This window comes from Bicyclus anynana, chromosome Z, assembly GCF_947172395.1.
Source record: "Bicyclus anynana chromosome Z, ilBicAnyn1.1, whole genome shotgun sequence".
Lineage (NCBI taxonomy): Eukaryota > Metazoa > Arthropoda > Insecta > Lepidoptera > Nymphalidae > Bicyclus > Bicyclus anynana.
The window spans coordinates 16,878,842-16,898,354 of record NC_069110.1 but is presented as its reverse complement, the minus strand read 5'-3'; the positions used below and the strand labels follow the sequence as shown (position 1 = coordinate 16,898,354).

General features: G+C 34.7%; 2 protein-coding genes across 2 annotated transcripts; one reads left to right on the top strand and one right to left on the bottom strand.

Moving 5' to 3' along the window:
• Positions 1-660: 660 nt before the first annotated feature.
• On the top strand, positions 661-9,567 carry LOC112046361 (uncharacterized). Its single transcript, XM_024082989.2, has 3 exons — positions 661-751; positions 5,604-5,832; positions 7,289-9,567. The coding sequence occupies exons 1-3, from the start codon at positions 734-736 to the stop codon at positions 7,396-7,398; spliced, it is 357 nt and encodes a 118-aa protein (XP_023938757.1). The 5' UTR covers positions 661-733; the 3' UTR covers positions 7,399-9,567.
• Positions 9,568-13,444: 3,877 nt separating this feature from the next.
• LOC112046350 (polycomb group protein Pc-like) lies at positions 13,445-19,382 on the bottom strand. The gene is made up of 2 exons (XM_024082975.2): positions 16,122-19,382; positions 13,445-15,268 (listed from the first exon to the last, which is right to left on the bottom strand). Exons 1-2 carry the CDS (start codon positions 16,199-16,201, stop codon positions 14,371-14,373), a joined length of 978 nt encoding a protein of 325 aa, XP_023938743.2. The 5' UTR covers positions 16,202-19,382; the 3' UTR covers positions 13,445-14,370.
• Between the last annotated feature and the right edge of the window lie 131 nt (positions 19,383-19,513).

The following is a 19,513-nucleotide window of genomic DNA, read 5'->3' as shown; positions in this document are numbered from 1 at the left end:
CAATGTAAATATTTTCTGTCATTTATTTCTTAATCCAAATAAATAACAGACGAGGGTATCACTTGTACTATAAAGATAAAATATATTGTACAATCTCTACTTAACCGATTGTTTTCGTGTTAAAATATAAAAAAAAAACAAACAAACAAAACAATCAAAATTTCATTAATCCCCGAGACACTATAATTAATTAAGTATTAATTATAATAATTTGTATTTTTGTTAGCAGTAAAATCAACCCAGTCTTGCATCTTGCAAGTGGTCATTTTATTTCATATCAACATTTTTATATTTTCACTAAAACGGAGACTATTCTTTAGTTTTATAATTCATGATTACTGTGTTTATTTAACAATAATTCCTATTACCTTGCCACTATCATGGTGTTTTGTTCTAATTAAATATATTTTCACTCAAATTACGGACCTACAAAATGTTGTGTTGACACTCAACTATGGTCTTTCCGGTCTACGTCTTCAGATTGTGTTTTCAATTATCTATTGGAGTTTTATGTAAAATACCAACCATGACACAGAGAATAACATTATAAACTGTAAGGCTTTTAGAATAGAGTTGAAAATTCTGTGGTCACTCTGAAATGCGGATTATATTGAATGCGCCAAGAAGCAGTGTCGCGAAACGCGACCACGTTGCGATATAAAAGGAAGTTTTGTTTAAATTTCTTTATCACACACCGGCTAACTGTACCTGAGATTGGTTGGTCCTCTTCACTATGTCCGCAAGACTTTTGGTGAGTGGACAATCAACATAATAATAATTAGTTTTGAATATTTATTAACAGCATAACTTAACTTTGTGCGTGCGTGTTCCTTATTCAACTAAACCGTGATGTGACTTACGAGTATATACAGTAAAATAAATCATATTAATATTAGAAAATAAATGTTAAATATGCAAAGTGAGAGTGTTACGGTGAACTATCAACAAAAAATGGATTCAAATGCTTTAAATTTCTTTTTATTGTGATGCACAATGGTACAACATTCTGGAATGTTTCATAAAAAGTACTTAACTCCACTGTAAGCGACATCATGTGAACACCTCATTTCAATGCTATTGTTTCTTTTTTCTACAAATTTCATTGAAGTTGCAATCCTAGCTCACTAATCACAAGTCCAAGTATAGACCTTAATCAGGAGTTAAAGTAACTAGTATTCAATTGGTCACACACACACATAGTCTGTGACTGTACCTGGCCCAAATATTAATATTGATCTTGAACAATTTTTAAGAATTCAATTTCTCTAATATTTATACAATATGTATGTAATGAAAATAATCAACATCCATAATAATAATGTAAGACGCCAACAATTAATATTTATAAGCTATAATAACTTTCGTGACAGAAATTAATTTCCTGATGGAAGGAATTTCTGACATGTAAAGAGACTGACATTATCAGATTGGCTTATCTGATTTTCATAATACATAGCTAAGAACATTTTCCTTGACATAAGCTTTATGGTTTAAAATTCTTTTCCATCTTGACCTAAGCATCTCAGGCTACGATGCCACAGACAGACAAACAAACAGATAGACAGATACAAATATTTATTCACTGCGTCGAGGGTTGATAAAAACATTCAGCAATCTGAAAAAAAATATATGACAGCTCAATGTTTTCATTGATAATTTTTTATTGGCTGATGTAATTCGTGGAGAATTACGACTCTACTATAAAATTACTGGAGACCGGATCTGATCATCGCAATTAGAGGGAGCTCAGACTTACGACTACATGTTTCTATTATTTACTTTTTTATTAGATATACTAGCCCGCGACTTCGTCCGCCCTTAGACATCTATAATCCGACCCTATCGCAAAATCTGTTTTAGTGGATACCTACTAATTATAAACTACCGCTTTGCTAAATTTCAGCTTTGTACCTCAAGCGGTTTTTGAGATTTTGTTATGATTGGAATTGACCTTTTGCATTTATATATTTAGATTTAGGCTACCGAGCTTTACAACTGACAGACGTCCACTGCAGGACATAGGCCTCTTGCATGGACCTCCAAGCACAACGATCTCGGGCCGAGTTGCAGAGAGCCACTGGATGCTGGCGGCTCGAGATCGTTTTTAAGTTATTTATCGTATATTTCTACTTGCAATGACAATTCATGAATTTTTACCTATCAAAAAAGTATCTGAAAAATATACCATAAAGGGTTTAAAAAAACATTATTTTTAAATATACCGCCTTAAGTGATGGGAATACCGTATTTAAAAGATTAAAAAAATCCAAACCTTATGAACAAATCAACCTAACTTAGCGACCCGTTTCCGAGATCACAAAATTGAAAAAACAATTGAAAAATTTAAATGCCTTTTAACAACTTTGACAGACCTCTTTCAGGAAAATGCCTTATATGGTCAAGTGACGTGTCAGCTTGCTAGTTGCAGGATGACGCTGCTGAGGTACTATTAAAGAGGCAATGTTAAGTTAAACGTATGAGAGTTTGTCATAAATTATTATCTATCTAATGATGAAAATCGCATTAAAATCTTTCAAATAATTTAAAAGGCGCAGAATATGGAAAGCGATTTTATTTTAATGTTACTTTATGAACAACAACATAACTTCCGGTTTAAAATAATCACATTTTGATCGTCTTTAATAGTGAAATATTAATTTTATAGTAAACATAGTTTGAAAATAGCTGCAAACCATCCTTGGTCTTATGACTGCTTTTTAAAATGAGAACACTTATTTCTTTTCCTTTGAGTTATCGAATACGTCTGTTTAGTAAAAAAAAAGCATAAATAAAAGCAGAGTGAGAGGCTAAACATGGTCGCACAGGCTTTTTGTTTTTATTTTGCTTGAAAGTGAATCATTTTGTTACAACATCGAATTCGAGGCACTTTAAATTGCTGTGATGATTGTGGGCCCAACGTCGACATGGAGACATTCTTTTGTATTGCGTTTAGAAAGTTTAGTTTGATTATTTGTATGATTAATACAGTCTTACGTAAGTGTCATCAATAGTTTAATATAGAACTAGGGCTTGTCATGGCCAGACTTGCTTTATTTTGGCTGAAATTTAGTTTCTATATTTACGAGTAAGTACGCCAGCCTAATTGGTGGCGGAATATAGCAGATTTCAAGGCTCTGCATCCTTTTTTATTCTTTACAAGTTAGCCCTTGGTAAGTAAGTGATGATGCAATATAAGATGAAACATGCCAACTTGTTAAGAGGAGGATGTAAATCCACACCCCTTTCGGTTTCTACACGACATCGTACCGGGACGCTAAATCGATTGGCGGTGTATCTTTGTCGGTAGGGTGGTAACTAGCCACAGCTAAAGCCTCCCACCAGCAGACCTGGGCCAATTAAGAAAACCTCAATTGGCCCAGTCGGGGATCGAACCCAGTACCTCTGTCTTGTAAATCCACCGCGCATACCGGAGGCCGTCAAATAAATTGTCCAAATATTATTTCTGTAACCAAGCACCATCTTTGTGTATAGATTGGAGCCATTGTCTTGGTAAAATAGCATAACAAATATAACTCAGGTCAGGCACAGGTATAGTAAGCATTTTATGAGTACTAGGTGAGGTGTTGCTGAGGAGTTTTCACTTGAGTCCTACATCTGCTTGTTCCGTAAACTACTTAAATAATTAATTATTAATTGAATATTTATTTATTTAATTTCTTTGGTTTTATTGAACAGCAATTTTATGTACAGCAACTGCGAATATGTAAGATTTAATTGTGGCGTTAGGGCGACATGTCCTTGCATTGCGATATAAATTTTTGTAAAAGTCGAAATTTTTCAAATTTAAAAACCATTTATTTAGCTTAATTTACAAGACAACCTTTTAACTCCCATGAGGTAAGATTTTTATTTATAGTAAACCAGCGGACCCGGTCAAGCTGCGCTTTGACTTATGTCCACTTCTTCACTACCGTTTGTATGGGAATTAGGAAAGGGTGGTTTTCTTGGTAATCCCGGCAATTATTCTAAGTTTTCTCACCTTTTAAACATTCCCTATACTTCCACAAACATTTCATGACCAAGATAAGATAAATCGACAGCCGCTCTCGAGTTTTAGCGAGACTAACGAACAGCAATTAATTTTTATATATATAGATATACATGACGGAACAAGTAGATGATATTCAGTGAAAACTCATCACAGTGTTCAAGGGTGACCAAGTTTTTGCTGTGCTTTGCGTTAACCAGAGGCATAAGTTAAGCCTAAGTTGTCTGTAATTGCACAAGCTGTGTTGAAGAGGGGAAACATAGATTATGGCGGAAGTACAATACAATTCCTGGATAATCTGGATGGATTATGGATTGTTGCTGGCTATATTTGAGAACCCTCACGTCACGTCAGTATTGGTTGATTTTTAATAGGCAGTTCCTGGGGCCTTAGCCCTGTGGCACGTCGATTCTCTTTCTACAAACGCTAATGCTTAGAAAACTAAAAAATGTATGGGAATAACATCAACAATCGACAGGTCACGTGATCTGTCATTCCCATTTTGTTAGTTTTCGAAGCGTCAACGTTTGTAGAAAGAGAATGGCTACATCGTGAAGTACTGAGGTCCTGAGTATGATTTAAAGCTGGCGATTATGTATGTCCTAAATTTGATTACGTCTGATATTATTTCTTCAAGTACAAATTAACCCTCGACAACGATTTGAAGTCAAAATGGCAACTCGGTCATATAAATTTATACCCATACCCTGGTATTGCGTGGCATCATACATACTCGTAAAAACCAAATCTCTGTGAAGTTAGTTCTGCTAGTAGCACAGAAAATGTAACAAAAGACTATCATCATCCATTCCGAAAAAAGACTTTTTGTTTATAAAGATAAGAATTGCCAGTTACGCCAGGTCGTCAGTGTAACTATTTTAACGGATGTTAAAAAAGCGTTCAAATATAGTATGAAGTTAAATGAAGGCCTATTTCCCACGCCCAAATTGAATATGCAACACTGCTGGAAAAAAGCGTCGTGTCTTAAAAACGTTGTCGTGTGAACATATACTTGGAAATGCATTTCTTGTATTTGAACGCTTTTTTAACGTCCGTTAAAAAAACTCTCGTGCGAATGGGGGCTTAGGTCCTTATAATATGAAATTGACGTTTTGTCGTTCTGTCTACTTTGATCACAAATATCTACTCTTGAGTTAGGAATTCAATTTTCAAATTTAGGTATACAGCTGTTTACTCATACTTTTGGGTTGAAAACCCTAATTCATTTGTTTTTCCTCTTTTAGTTTTTTCTTTGCAATATGGAGTTTCAGTTTACAGAATGGAAATCTTTAAATATGATGGTAATAAAGTTTTCGTTGGTCTATCTGTCTTTCTGTGTGTCCGGGCTAATCTCTGGAACGGAAATTTTAATGGAACTTTCATTGGAGGAGATAGAGGAGGTTTTGTAGCAATATTTAAAATAGTTTTTATTCCGAAAAAATACATGGTTTCCTTGGGATTTTTGAAAAACAGAATTTCGAGGTCGCGCGCATCCGCTAGTTGATCAATATTTAATGACAGTGCTTTATAGTGCTGAATTTATTTTTGAGTATTCAAATAGACTGATGATGATTATTATTTACTTTATTTCTAGTTGGTGCTTGTTGGTGTGGCGACGCTGTCTTCGGTGATGGCTGGAGGCGGCGGCGGCGGTCACAAGAAGGTGGTGATCCACGTCCCGGTGTTCGTGAAGCATCATCACCATAAGCACACGATTGTGAAGCACGTGCACCATAAGAGTGGTGGCGGTGGTGGTGACGACCACTATGAAGTCCTTGGCTACACGTACGGTGAACCGAAACCGGCGCCACATTTCGGCGGAGGTTAGTGTTTTGCCACCTCACTTGATGTGACGTCACCTCAGATAGTATTGAGGTGTCAGTAGAATGATGAATGAGAAAAAAAGAGGTACTATAACTTACTCATCATCATCATCATTATCAACCGATATTCGGCTCACTGGTGAGCTCGACTATCGGTTGAATCTCAGAATGAGAGGGGTTAGGCTAATAGTCCACCACGCTGGCCCAATGCGGATTGGCAGACTTCACACACGCAGAGAATTAAGAAAATTCCCTGGTATGCTGGGTTCCTCACGATGTTTTCCTTCACCGTTTGAGACACGTGATATTTAATTTATTAAAATGTACAGAACTGAAAAGTAGGAGGTGCATGCCCCGGACCGGATTCGGAATCGGAGGCAGAGGTCATATCCACTGGGCTCTCTCTATAACTTACTAAATACTACGTTCCGCATACAATGATCGCTGAGATGGCGTGCCTATTGCTCGCGACACTCACTTGCAATGATGTTAGAAGAAAAAAGAGGTAGATAGGTTACATACACCACATTCGATGTTTACAACTGGCACACAAAAATTATTTCAGCGGCGTTGTCAACGGCGCGATGACAGTGCGGCGACTGAGCTCAGGTTTGCTAATTAGCATAGTTTTAACGTGCCACTTGCGGTCCGCGTATCTAACTACCTCTATTTTCTTCTAACATCATTGTGTCTGTATACTATGTACAACGGATGTGATAAAACTCATCGTTACAATATGTTCTAATTTTAATGGTATAGTTATCAATAAAATTACTGGCATATGATGCTAAAAATTTACCACTCAACAAAACAAAGTGAAATCCAATCGGTCGGTTTTTAAATTTTAGTAAAGTTATAACTAACCTCAATTCCTTATTAATTTTTAACCTATTTTAACTTCCCACGACAGGGTGCGTTAATATAGGAGGGGGTATATAGAGGCTAGACCCACCACGATGCTTCGATGCGGTTTGGCGGGATTAGAAGCATATTATGTGAAATTCATTAACGACCACTAATGATGTTAATGTTAATGAGCGGGGCTGATGGTTTAAAGCGCTCTTCGAGGAACGCGGGCTTTCATCAAAGTCAAAACCAAAGTTCATAATTATTTCGATTACGCTTGCTTGTAAAGTAAGCCTCCTTACTTTACAAGCATTTTCGAAACGACAGATATTAATAATATTAGATAATGGTGATAATAACTGGTCGAAAACTTTAAATTAAAGTTAAAAGGGGTACCAAACAGCACTTGTCAATCATCAACTTCCCAACTCCAATATTGGTTGTTTGCAGTGGCGTGCAGTTCATACATGCATTAAAGTACTGCATACCCTAAGAGTTGTCTTCTTGGTGCTTATTAAATACAGATTTTTCCAATTTGCTTAATTTTATATATATTGCATACCCTGATCGACAACCTTATGCACGCCACTGGTTTGTTTGATGTTTCCAGGTCACGGCTGGGGCGCTGCGGAGGAAAGTTACGGCCACGATTCGCCTGTGAGCTTCGAAGGCGGAGACCATGGCAGTTACTCGCTTAGTGGTGATGAACATGGGTATTAACACTGAAAATTAGCCAGTTAGGAAATTTGTACGGATGCACTGTTTTGTTATGACGGTTTTGATTTACATATAGCAGTAAAATGTATAGACAAAATTTTATAAAATATAATGGTTGGCATCTACTGATCCACATCGTACGTATCGGACGCATCGCATCAAACGGATGTTTAATCATGATGTTATCAATGCGTCTCCTCTCAGAATGGGAGGGGTTAGGCCAGTAGCCCACTACGCTGGCCCAATGCAGATTGGCAGACTTCACACACGTAGAGAATTGAGAAAATTCTCAGGTATGCAGGTTTCCTCACGATGTTTTTCCTTCACCGTTTGAGACACGTGATATTTAATTTCTTAAAATGCACATAACTGAAAAGTTGGAGATGCATGCACCGGATCGGATTCGAACCTATGCCCTCCTAATCGAAGGCACAAGCCATATCCACAGGGCTATCACGGCTATTTAATTATACGGTAGATAAAATCCGTTTCATGCTTGTAATACTTTCTATCCAAAGAATACTAGAATCCGTATGATGCGATGCCTCCGTACGATACGAATCTGTGGACGCCTGCGGTAAAGCTGTGACAGACGACAAAGTCATCTGAGTATGAGTGAGTGCTATAAGGAAGTGGATTGGCTTAAAGACAGTTGACGAACTTTTCCGCCTAGCCATGGCGTATGAAAAGCTTAGGAAACTGCAGACCTACAGTAATGGAGAGACACTTTAAGAAGAAGTGCGTGAATGGCTGCTAAACATTTAGATAAAGTATATTAATAAAAGGGGAGACAATGTAGTGATGTACTTAATTTAGCAATGCATTTTTGTTGTGCTGACATTCGTTTAGTGTACACACAGTATCGTAAAAACACCAAACAAAGCAAAACTGTCATGATAAAGTAGTGTCTATTGATGAATAAGTTTTCAATTGAACATCGAACGATTTTGGTAAATCATCGTGATATGTACATTGCTTGAACGATTAACATGTTGCACTATACAATCGTTTTGAGAGTTGAGAATTGTGATTTCAATATAATTGAGTCTTATCAAGTTCTTAATGTTACTTACACGATACTAAAATACAAAATACTTTTTAAATTTTTGTCTGTCTGTCTACTAATTCAGGCAATATATTAGAACAGCAGAACTGATTTTAATGGGATTGTCACAAGAACATAGCGGAAGTTATTGAATAACATATGGGATACATTTTATCCCGGAAAACTCTATGGTTCTCGTGAGATTAGTATAAAAACTGAATTTCACTGGAAAGAAGTCACGAGCAACCGCTAGTTAAAAACAAACTTCCAACCTCGTAAATATCTCACGCTACAAACAATGTACAACGGAAATACCAAACGCATTTATCTTAATGATAATTTAATACGAAACTCACAATAATGTATAGTAGTAAGGGCTATTGAAACTTTACAACGTCGTATTGTTCCTCTAAACAAAATTTATGGTGATATTTTTATTACTAACGATAAATCACCGTAATCTCGACCGTAAATCAAAGGACTATTAAGTTTCACTTCTTACAAGTTTACACTTTTACATTAGAAATGTCGTATCTGTAAAAGAGATTTGTTAATTGACATGGTCTTAAAAATAGATATAGATAGGTACTTGTACTTGTCCATGTAATTAGACTGTTTATAATGAATAGAAGAATGATCATGATGTATGGTAATAATAAATTTATTTTGCTATTTTCTACAAAAACCAACATCCAAACATCTAGATTACATGGTCGGCTTACGTTTTACTAAATAAAATAGTAGAATAAAGTTGTTGTTTATTATCAAAAAGTAGATTTAAGTTTGATAAATGATTTAATTGATAGATTATGATGAATTATTGTGACGTATGGAGTTTTTGAAAACGGAGTGTGAAAGTACAATTTGCTACAATTTTTCTACAATTTCTCTACAAATTCTGATACTTCCCCAACTTTCAGCTGTTACTAATCGAGCTGTACAAGTTTCCCATGGTCTTCCAGATAATAGAATAATTGAGTTGATATTACAACTTAAGTGATAATATTATATTCCTAAAATTAGATTTTGTATGATTCCTATTAATTTAATTTTTTAAGTTTGTTGTGAACGTATTTTAAGTGTAAATTTTTGATAAATAATTATATTTTAATTATGCTCTTGTTTGATTTTGGTTTTTTACTAAGTACCTACCTATCCTATCTATCTATATATATAAATAAAAATTGAAGTTAAAGCTTTGTGCAACGCACCTACAAAACAACAGTCATTTTTCCATCTTAATTTCCCGTAGGATTACACCCTGTATACCATATAATATATGATTTATATTCCAGTACTCTAATGTATAATATTATACAGGATGTTTAAAATTACCCTGACCTTTATTTTTTAAATTTGATGTCCCGCCTTGTTGATGTTACCATCATTACCGCTTGTTTTTAATGCTTTCCATTTTAATCATTGTCGGCACATTTTAATGATTTTATGATACATAGTAACAGTAATAGGTATTGACTTTTGGTCGTGCAATAAAATGCATGAATTCTAAATGCATTTTGCATTTCACACTTTTAATATAATATGTAATATATTAAAAGTCACAATAGTTACCCATTTTGTTTATATTAAGAAATAGAAATTATCTGTTTCTAGTATCTATAATTATCTCTTTCTTACTAATTCTATTCTATTGACTACTATTCTAGTAATGTACTATTCTAGTAATAATTTAACTAACCACCTAGAAAATATGGCTTTAAAATGTGAAACTTGAAATTCTTTGAATAAAGTTTTGATACTCCATAACTAAGAGTACTTTTGCCAGCCAGAGCCAGATAATCTCCCACAGAGTATTATATCTACACTACATTGAAATTTCTTGTAATCCGTCAGAAACAATCGGCAAATCATTTAGAGTTACTTTTTGCTTGTAATTTCTCTGTGGCACTTTTCCGTTTCCTATTGTAACGTGAGAATTTGAAAAGAGACTATCAACTTATGTATACAATTATTAGAAACTTAAGCTAACGTATCCTAATAACTATACAAATCATGCAATGGCGGTAGAATCTTTACAAATAGTCAACTGACGTGTCAAAAGTGCTTGTAAACTAAGCCTACTTGAAATAAATGATTTTTTGATTTTGATTTTGGTGGCAAGAATACTGGCTGCATTTCCGCATTGTGAGTTGATCCTTTGCGCAATAATATGAGCCAGCCATTCTATCACTACTCGGGCAATTAGCTGCGGTAAACTTAGGTATACTAACAGTAGCTTATATATATATATATATATATATATAACAGTATAATCTATGTAAGACAAAATATTAATTTGTACAAACGAAAAGGAGATTTAAACCCACGTCTTTCTAGACACGAGCATAAGTTAGATATTTCTGCTTGTCGTGTCCAAAGAGTAAAAAAAATCTTTTGTAGGTTTGGGTGTACTCTTCTATAACAAGATCCCCAAGTCTGTGATGGACCTGCCAATGCTTAAGTATGCGGAGTAATAGGTACAAAAACTTTTGCTTAACTATTTTTGTATCGTATGCCTATAGGTAATTGATATCGATTTACCACCAGTAAAACCATGAACAGATTTTGTATTATACAAATACACTTCAAACAGTGGCGTGTATAAGGTTTTTAACCAGGGTATGCACTATAAGTGAAAATTGGAAAATTCTTTGTCCAACTATGTGTATTCTGAGGTCCAACATTATTGTGGTTTGTATTGAGTCCTTAGGGTACGCAGTGCATTTTTGCATATATGAAGTGCACGCCTCTAGCTTCAAATAATATTTGAAATACCTTGTTTATTTTGTCAAATCCACCCCAAGAACTCTCCGAATAACCAAAAGTAAATGGCCACTAAAGTCCTGGTTTCAGACCAAGGGTTCGATTTCGATCCAGATTACAATAATTACGGATTTTCTAATTAATAATTAGCTTGGTCTAGGTACTCTAGTGGTCGCTAACTGTAATCCTTACACGAATATAGCGTCACTTAGCGAGTAACGTGCAATCAAATAAAAATAAATTAGAGAATTCACTAAAAACCCAAAATTACTGGCGTAACCCAAAGTAATAAATATTTTTTTTACCAATACAAAGATACGTTATTTATGAGTGTCCCTATATTACCACGGGAACGGGAACTACGCTGGTGATACTGAAAGAATCTGCTAGTTATTTATAGTTAATATACGAAAGTTGTAAAGCCAGAACAGAGTATCTCCTACGTAAAAGACAGAGAAGAATGGTCTACTTTCATTAACATTTTATAATAGAATATAACATGAATGTATTGCATAACACTTTCCATAACCCAATGGTACTAACGACGACATAGATCTGTGCCACGCACAATGCAGGAAGTAAGGTAAGCTAAGAAAAAGACACAACAATGTTGTGTTATTATTCAGAGATAATCGCGCCGCGCTCAGAGAACAAATTACTTCCTGATAAAGAAAAAGGCATTCATATATTAATACTAGCAGCCACCCGTGACTTTGTTCGCCCTTACACATCCTTAATCCGGCCCTGTCGTAAAATCCGTTCATACCGGACGTCGATTAACTATAAACTTTTTGACGGCCTCCGTGGCGCAGTGGTATGGGCGGTGGATTGGCAATGGCAATTGAAGTTTTCTTAATTGGTCCCGGTCGGGCTGGTGGGAGGCTTCGGCCGTGACTAGTTACCACCCTACCGAGAAAGACGTACCGCCAAGCGATTTAGCGTTTCGGTACGATGTCGTGTAGAAACCGAAAGGAGTGTTGATTTCATCCTACTCCTAACAAGTTAGCCCGCTTCCATCTTGGATTGCATCTTCACTTACCATCAGCTGAGATTGTAGTCAAGGGCTAACTTGTAGAGAATAAAAAAAAAACCTTCCTGCTTTTCGTCTTCGTACGTCAAGCTGGATCTAAGATCCGACATTAGAAATTTAACCCTCATCTGTTATTTATTATTTCTAAGAAATAAATATAATAAAATTCACAGTGACACAATGCAAATAGGTTGCCTAGTTTTTGTTTTGTTTACAAAATCTAGGAAACCATCAAAGTAAAAATAAGCAAGCTTTCATTTTATAAATTACAAATAACTTCATGACATATTTGGCGACTTAATATATCATGAGGTTATTCATTATAACATTATTTAACTGTTTATATCTGGCAAGCCGACAGTTGCAGTGTGGGTGTATTCTTTTAATTTTTTTTTTATTTATTTACATTTTTTATTAATTAAGCAAAGAGGGGAGTAGATTAAATAGTTCTAATCATTTAATACTCACAGGGCGCAATTTTACTTGGCAACCTACGCAATGTGTCAACACGAGGGTATATATTACTACCTAGTATTAATAAGATCACGAAATATCTAAATACCGAAAACCGCTAGACGTACAAATATGAAATTTGGCAGGGAGGTAGTTTTTAATTAGTAGACGTCCGATAAGAACGGATTATGCGACACGGCTGGATTGTGGAGGTAAGGGCGGATGAAATTGCGGGCGTCCGCTAGTATGATACAAAAGAATGAAATATTTAGAGTGGGTCGCCCAATTTTCGACATTCATTTCTTTGCGTCGGTTACGTTTATAAGTAATAGGTAGTAATGGTTTATTTTTAGGACTTACATAATATTGGAATTAGGCCGTGTCCAATCCGATGTTAATGGACTTTACGGTTTCAATAGCTTAATGACATAATTGCATTCGGATATCACTATGTATATTTACCACTGTACTGTGATTATTTTGTTTAGTTTGTTTTCGGTCTGAAGATATTTATTTCTCCATATAACGTACTGTTCACTTAACAGAGTCTACGTTTCCCTAATTTATTAATTAGTCCTTTTTTTAATTTTTAACAATGTTAATACCAAATTACCGTTTCAAACAAAAAAAGAATTTTTGATATCGGTCCAGGCGTCTTCGAGTAATCGGTGTACATACATAAAAAAAATACCGACCGAATTAAGAAACTTCTCCTTTTTGAAGTCAGTTAAAAATAATACATAACACTATTAAAAAATTATAAAAAGAAATCAACCCTGCCGCATTTGTGAAAATTAACTTTCGAATGGACTTAAATACATACTTTACCTCCTGTATCCTCCTCTTCCTTCCCCTTATTAAGAGTATGGTCAGGTTATCAACCAACAATCCAGTAATTCCGAAAATTATCAAGTTCAAGCAAACAGATAAACAATACATACGTTTGAATGATTGCCTTAAAAAAAGCTCGGTAGAGATAAATTGAAATACAAAACAATAAAATTTATTATTTTTATTTTCCTTTATTATTTACCATGCATAAGTAGTAAGTTCCTATTGTATATCCCACAAAAAACAGTATACAATTATATAATATATGCTTTTAAAATAAGTATAACTGTATTTACGAGTATATTCGTATTTGAGTTATATTTGTACTACTTCTTAGCTTGTTGGTATCGTGATTAATAGTGGCATAGTTGCCAAGATATCTATATTGTAATTATTTATTGTTATTAAAACTATGGCGTACGTATTAATAAAATAACTTATTTAGTTTATAATAAAACCTTAAAATTATTAAACAATTTTTAATTAAATTTATTTTGGTTTCTTCTTTCGTATATCTATTTACAAATATTTTCTACTTTTTAACAATGTTATAGACGTAAACAACTAAAGAAACACTAAAAATAAATCCAGTCCTCCAAATGCAGAGCTTTACCCGAGAAGACAAATGTCAAGGCTCTAAGAAGCTCTTTACAATACTCTTCTTATGCACCATTTCTACCATCTACTCGTCTTATCACATATCCTACCCTAGATCCAGTCCCTAGAACAGTCAAGCGAAAGTTTCTTAATGTTTCGTTCGAAGCTTTGATTTAATAATCATACTGGTAATAAATTATTATTTAATTCTATTTCTTTAGACTTACTAGATAACTAACATTCCACAAGTAATTGTTTAGTAGGCAATAGTTTCAACTCCACCACTGTTAATAGCATGTTGTGTACCGGCTTCCCTTGAGAAGCTAACTGGAGTGACGTCTTGGGCGGCATCAGCGTAAGATAGTAACGAATGATCACTACCGCCATTACCTAATCCTATTAAAGAGTTTTCTGGAGTATTGTAATCAGTTATCTCAGAATATGATGGTTGCATGTTAGACGAGGACTGGGTTGCCTGATTTTGAGTAGCAAAGTCTTCGATATTGGAGTAAGTTGGTTGTGGTTGCGCAGCTGCAAATGGATCAGTATTGGGTGATTGGTTTGTACTGAAATGAGCTGCATCTGAATAATGATTCTGTTCTGCTGCGTTTCCTTCATATCCGTACGCCCCTGGATACGACTGTGATAGAGAATTAACAGAAGTAAATACATCGTCTTCGCCTTCTTCTTCTTGTTCTGTTACTTGGTAACCAGAATCTCCCGTCTTTATACCTCCTGGCAATGAATCGAATACTTTAACTTGTTGCACTGTGTGTACTACTCCATGTATTTGTGGACTTGGTATTTTTGGGACCGATGGTAAAAATGCACCATAATTACTTTCAAACGATGGGCTGGGACTGTGATGACCATGTCCAGCACTGCCATGTTTTCCGTGGTGCCCATGGTGTTTACCGTGACTTTTCGGGCCAACTGATGTATGTCCTTTAGATACGCTATGGGATGAACTTTTTGAATGTTTATGATTGTAATGATATTTTGGGGGCGCGTACGGAATGTGTGGCTTTTGATGGTGATGATGGTGGTGGTGGTGATGCTCTTTCTTCGGTTTGTGGTGATGATGATGAATTGTTATTACTTTTGTGTGATGATCGTGCTGAATGAACTCTGGAACGTGAAGCTTGACGTGGTCACTGGAAAAAGAAAATATTATTTAATTATTTTCAATTGTTGATTAGTATTACAATAGTAGCATAGAACCATAGTGGTGTTAGGAAATCCTAATAAGCCTAGTAGACACTAGGCTTATTAGAATTTCCTAACAACGTCCATCGGCTGATTATGATAGTGATGATAGTTGTTTAGGATAAATCAATGTTTATATCAATATGACGTTCGCTTTTGCAAATGAAATATGTTTTTAAAAAATCGCTTTAGTATTAATTAATTCCATAGCTCATCCTAAAATCTACCTTCAAAATAAAAAAAACACAATATTAATTAAGTATAGCATTGCACAAATAAAATGAATCTAAGACGTAGCGATTAATACATAGAGTAAAGTACGTATAGAAGGTGACGTAGATATTACTTGGTACCAAAATATTATCATATTATTTTTATTTTAAATCAGATTAAATATAAATAAAAAAGGAGTAAATTTCAATTTAATACGTTCCAAAATAACACCAGTACCAAATTAAATATTGCCAAATTAAACCTTTAAAGATATATGATGAGGTAAATAAAACTGACCTAGTTGTAATACAAGGTGTGTATTTAAAAATAATTGAAATATATTATAGTAGTTAAAGTTTATGGAAGCGATTGGCTTTGCAAATAAGATAAATTGTAACATTTATATGTTTTCTAATGAGTAACTTCTGAGGTTCTAGCCCTTTCTTCTAGGTAGCATCTGTTTTACAAACTCATGGTAGAATAACTACTTTCAGTTGGGCTATCTTTCGAAAGAGTGTAAAAGTCTACATAAAATAGATGAATTTTTATATGTATCTGTGAAACAATAAAAAATACTGCAATACTCACTGATGACTCTCCTCGTGACCGCCCGCATCACTGTCGACAAACAAAACCACCAAAACTAATATATATTTAGTGATATCCATGACTTCTTAAACTGCAAATGTCTTTTTTCAAATTACGCTTGAATCTGAATCTTAATCACAGTTTTTTTCACAATCTACCTCAAAAAGCAGTAACATATCAGTATCTACATTTCTTATACTTCTGAAATCTCGATAAATATGGGCAAAGTATATTTTGGCACTTTTTATCACGAGCTCCCGCTAAGCTTTCCGATCTGGATTGAACAACAGAATATTGTGAGATGACCATTTTATCTTATTTCACTTAAATAAACCCGTAATGTTAACAAAAAGACAACAATTACATTCAACTTCACGGCAGTGAACCACATTTTCAGTTTTACCATGCAGTCAAATTTCGTTTTTATGACACTCGTATTGTGGTTCGTAATACCGTGTAGAGGTTGTGTTCATGATGAATAGCAGTTGTGGTGTACAAAACTATTTCGCTATCGTTCCAAAACAACGCATTCGATGAGGCCTTTGACTGGATGCTGTAACCGCGTTGCATGGAGTTATTAGGTTGCGTTCAACTCGCCAAATCAGTTCCGTCAAAGTTGTAACACATACTTCTTATTTCTTTTTACTAACCCAGGCTATTAGAAAAACTTTTTATTTTTATTTTGACAAAAAATATTGATGCACTTTAAATATACATGCGTAACTAGAAAAACCTCATGATTTAATCCACTTGGAATTGTATGTCCAATAACTTAGTCGTCGTCGTCGTCGTCATCAACCCATATTCGACTCACTGCTGAGCTCGAGTCTCCTCTTGGAATGAGAGGGATGAGGCCAATAGTCCACCACGCTGGCCCAATGCGGATTGGCAGACTTCACACACGCAGAGAATTAAGATAATTCTATTGTATGCATTTTTCCTTACGATGTTTTCCTTCACCGATTGAGACACTTGATATTTAATTTCTTAAAATGCACAAAACTGAAAAGTTGGAAGTGCATGCCCCGGACCGGATTCGAACCCACACCCTCCGGAATCGGAGGCAGAGGTCATATCCACTGGGTTATCACGGATCTCTCAATAACTTAGTATCTACATTGAAATAATGATTATTCTCTATCATTTATTTATATGTCCTTTTTTAAATTTTAATAATGTTATACAAAACACTATTAAAAATTTATAAAACAAAAAAATGCCCCCGCTGCGGGACATTTGAGTGCCCAATCAACCTGCGGTCAGGACTCCAGAGTGAGGAACCTCTTCACAATACGCGTCGTTTCAAGAGTCACTGCCATCTGTATCCGACTCTTGATCCAACAGTTAAGTGCAAGCTTCTTAAAATGTTGGTCGAAGCTTTATATTATTTATAAGACCATTGAACTACAATTATTATTAATATCAGCCTATATTTTATTAACGGGCCACTGGGTCAGAAAATCCCTCTTCACATCTTTGACGGTTGCGTGGCGCTGTGATGCAGTGACCCTGCTTACTGCATCCGGGGTGGGTTCGATTCCCACTAATAATTTGTGTGATGAGCATTAATGTTTTCTATCGTTTGTGTTATAAATTATATAAGCTTTTATACGTATTTTATAAATACATATCCATAAAATATTGTAAAGCTGAAGAGTCGGTTTGTTTGTTTGGTTGAACGCGCTAATCTCAGGAACTACTGGTCCGATTTGAAAAAATCTTTCAGTGTTAGATAGCCCATTTATCGAGAAAGGTTATAAGCTACATATTACCCCCGTACTTTAACAGGATCGCAAATCACGCGGGTGAAACCGCGCCGGTCAGCTAGTAAATGATAAGTCCGCTATCTTAGCACACATAACACAGGCTCACTCAATTCACCAATTATATTTGAATAAGTACTTCAATTGAGTCTGGATCCTTGAAACCTGTTATATCTCAAAGCTAGTACTGTCCAAACTCCACATACCTATGGTGGGAGCATGAGCTGACAAACTTTCACCTTTTATAAAATCACGAAGATATGGCTATCACAGATTCTTAATCTATTACGTAGGCGTCGTAGATTGGTAAATGTTTCAAATCTGATCAACAATTTTATTTTAATTGACCGTCACGAACCATCCTGACCCGATTTATTGGTTTCCCTCGGGAACCAACGCATTGTAAGAGCATTATAAACGTGTAGAGAATTAAGCCATCCTTCATTCGTTTGCCCACTTATTATGGTAATAGGAGGAAATAAAACAAATCGTATAAAATATTATAGCGTATTCAAAGCGTAGGTGTTTTAAAGGTTAAGAGCCCTACATTTTTTTTGTTTTATTATTATTAACTGTTATGAAAATTGAATTGTGTGACAATAATTGACATTTTTATATATTATGGTGTCAGAACCCGTATATAATACTACCTTCACCGATCTGTCCACCTGTTGAAAAGTTTTTTTTATATCAATAAGTATATTGCCAATAGGCTGCCTAAACATTTTCAGTCCAGGATATGATTACTTTTGATGATTGATTTTTACTAACATAGATTAAGTGGTTTATAGGGAAGGAAGGATTAAATATATTATGTCAGGGATTTTGACGTTTGAAATATGACGATAATATTTGGAAGTATCAGAAAAGAATGAGTGGCTGGAGGCTCTCATCGAACACGCGAAATAATCCCTATAAAATTCTTGTTGCCCAAAGTAACAGACAAAAAAACTACTATACTTATAATAAAAGTAGATATTTTGAAAATTTTAGTTGGTGAAGCCAAAAATATATTTTTTATTTTTTGTTTGCCTGTTTGTCCGTATTTTTTTTGACCGGCCATCATGATACTACTGAATATATTTGAAATAAACTTTGGCATGATGTGAGACCACAATACGAAGAGGATTATAAGTTACTTTTTGTTTCAAAAATTAAATCAAAAGGGGGTGAAATAGGGCTTGAAAAACTGTATGAAAAGTTCTTAATTTTTTAAGTCACATTTGTAAAAATTAATAAGGTTGTATGTAGTACATGTAAAAAATTACTAAAAATAATGTAATTAAAAATGTTTCCAAAATTTAACCCCTAAAAAGTTGAAAAGAGGTTGAAGTTTTTGTTATATGAATCGTTTACGTTCTTGAGTTATATTTTTGTAAAATGATGAAATGATTTTGAGTTTCACGCAAACATCGAGTTTTAGTCGCAGGCTTTGGCTAATAAATATACATATAATTTTAGTAAATATCTAACAAATCCAAATTCGCAGCAGACATTTGCAATATTATATTAGCACATTATTGCATTTCAGTTTTTATTTTAATTCGCTTTGCTGATTAAATTATCAAGACCCTTGAAAGTGAATTATAAAAATCTTTATTAGCTTATCGGGTGAAATAAAAAAAATAC

What these genes read in the sequence shown, in the direction of transcription:
- LOC112046361 (XM_024082989.2), top strand. An exon ending in GGCGCCACATTTCGGCGGAG is followed by an intron (nt 5,833 to 7,288) that starts GTTAGTGTTTTG and finishes TGATGTTTCCAG; the next exon opens with GTCACGGCTGGGGCGCTGCG.
- LOC112046350 (XM_024082975.2), bottom strand. Translation starts at nt 16,201, where the DNA reads ATGGATATCACTAAATATATATTAGTTTTGGTGGTTTTGTTTGTCGAC. An exon ending in GGTCACGAGGAGAGTCATCA is followed by an intron (nt 15,269 to 16,121) that starts GTGAGTATTGCA and finishes TTCTTTTTCCAG; the next exon opens with TGACCACGTCAAGCTTCACG.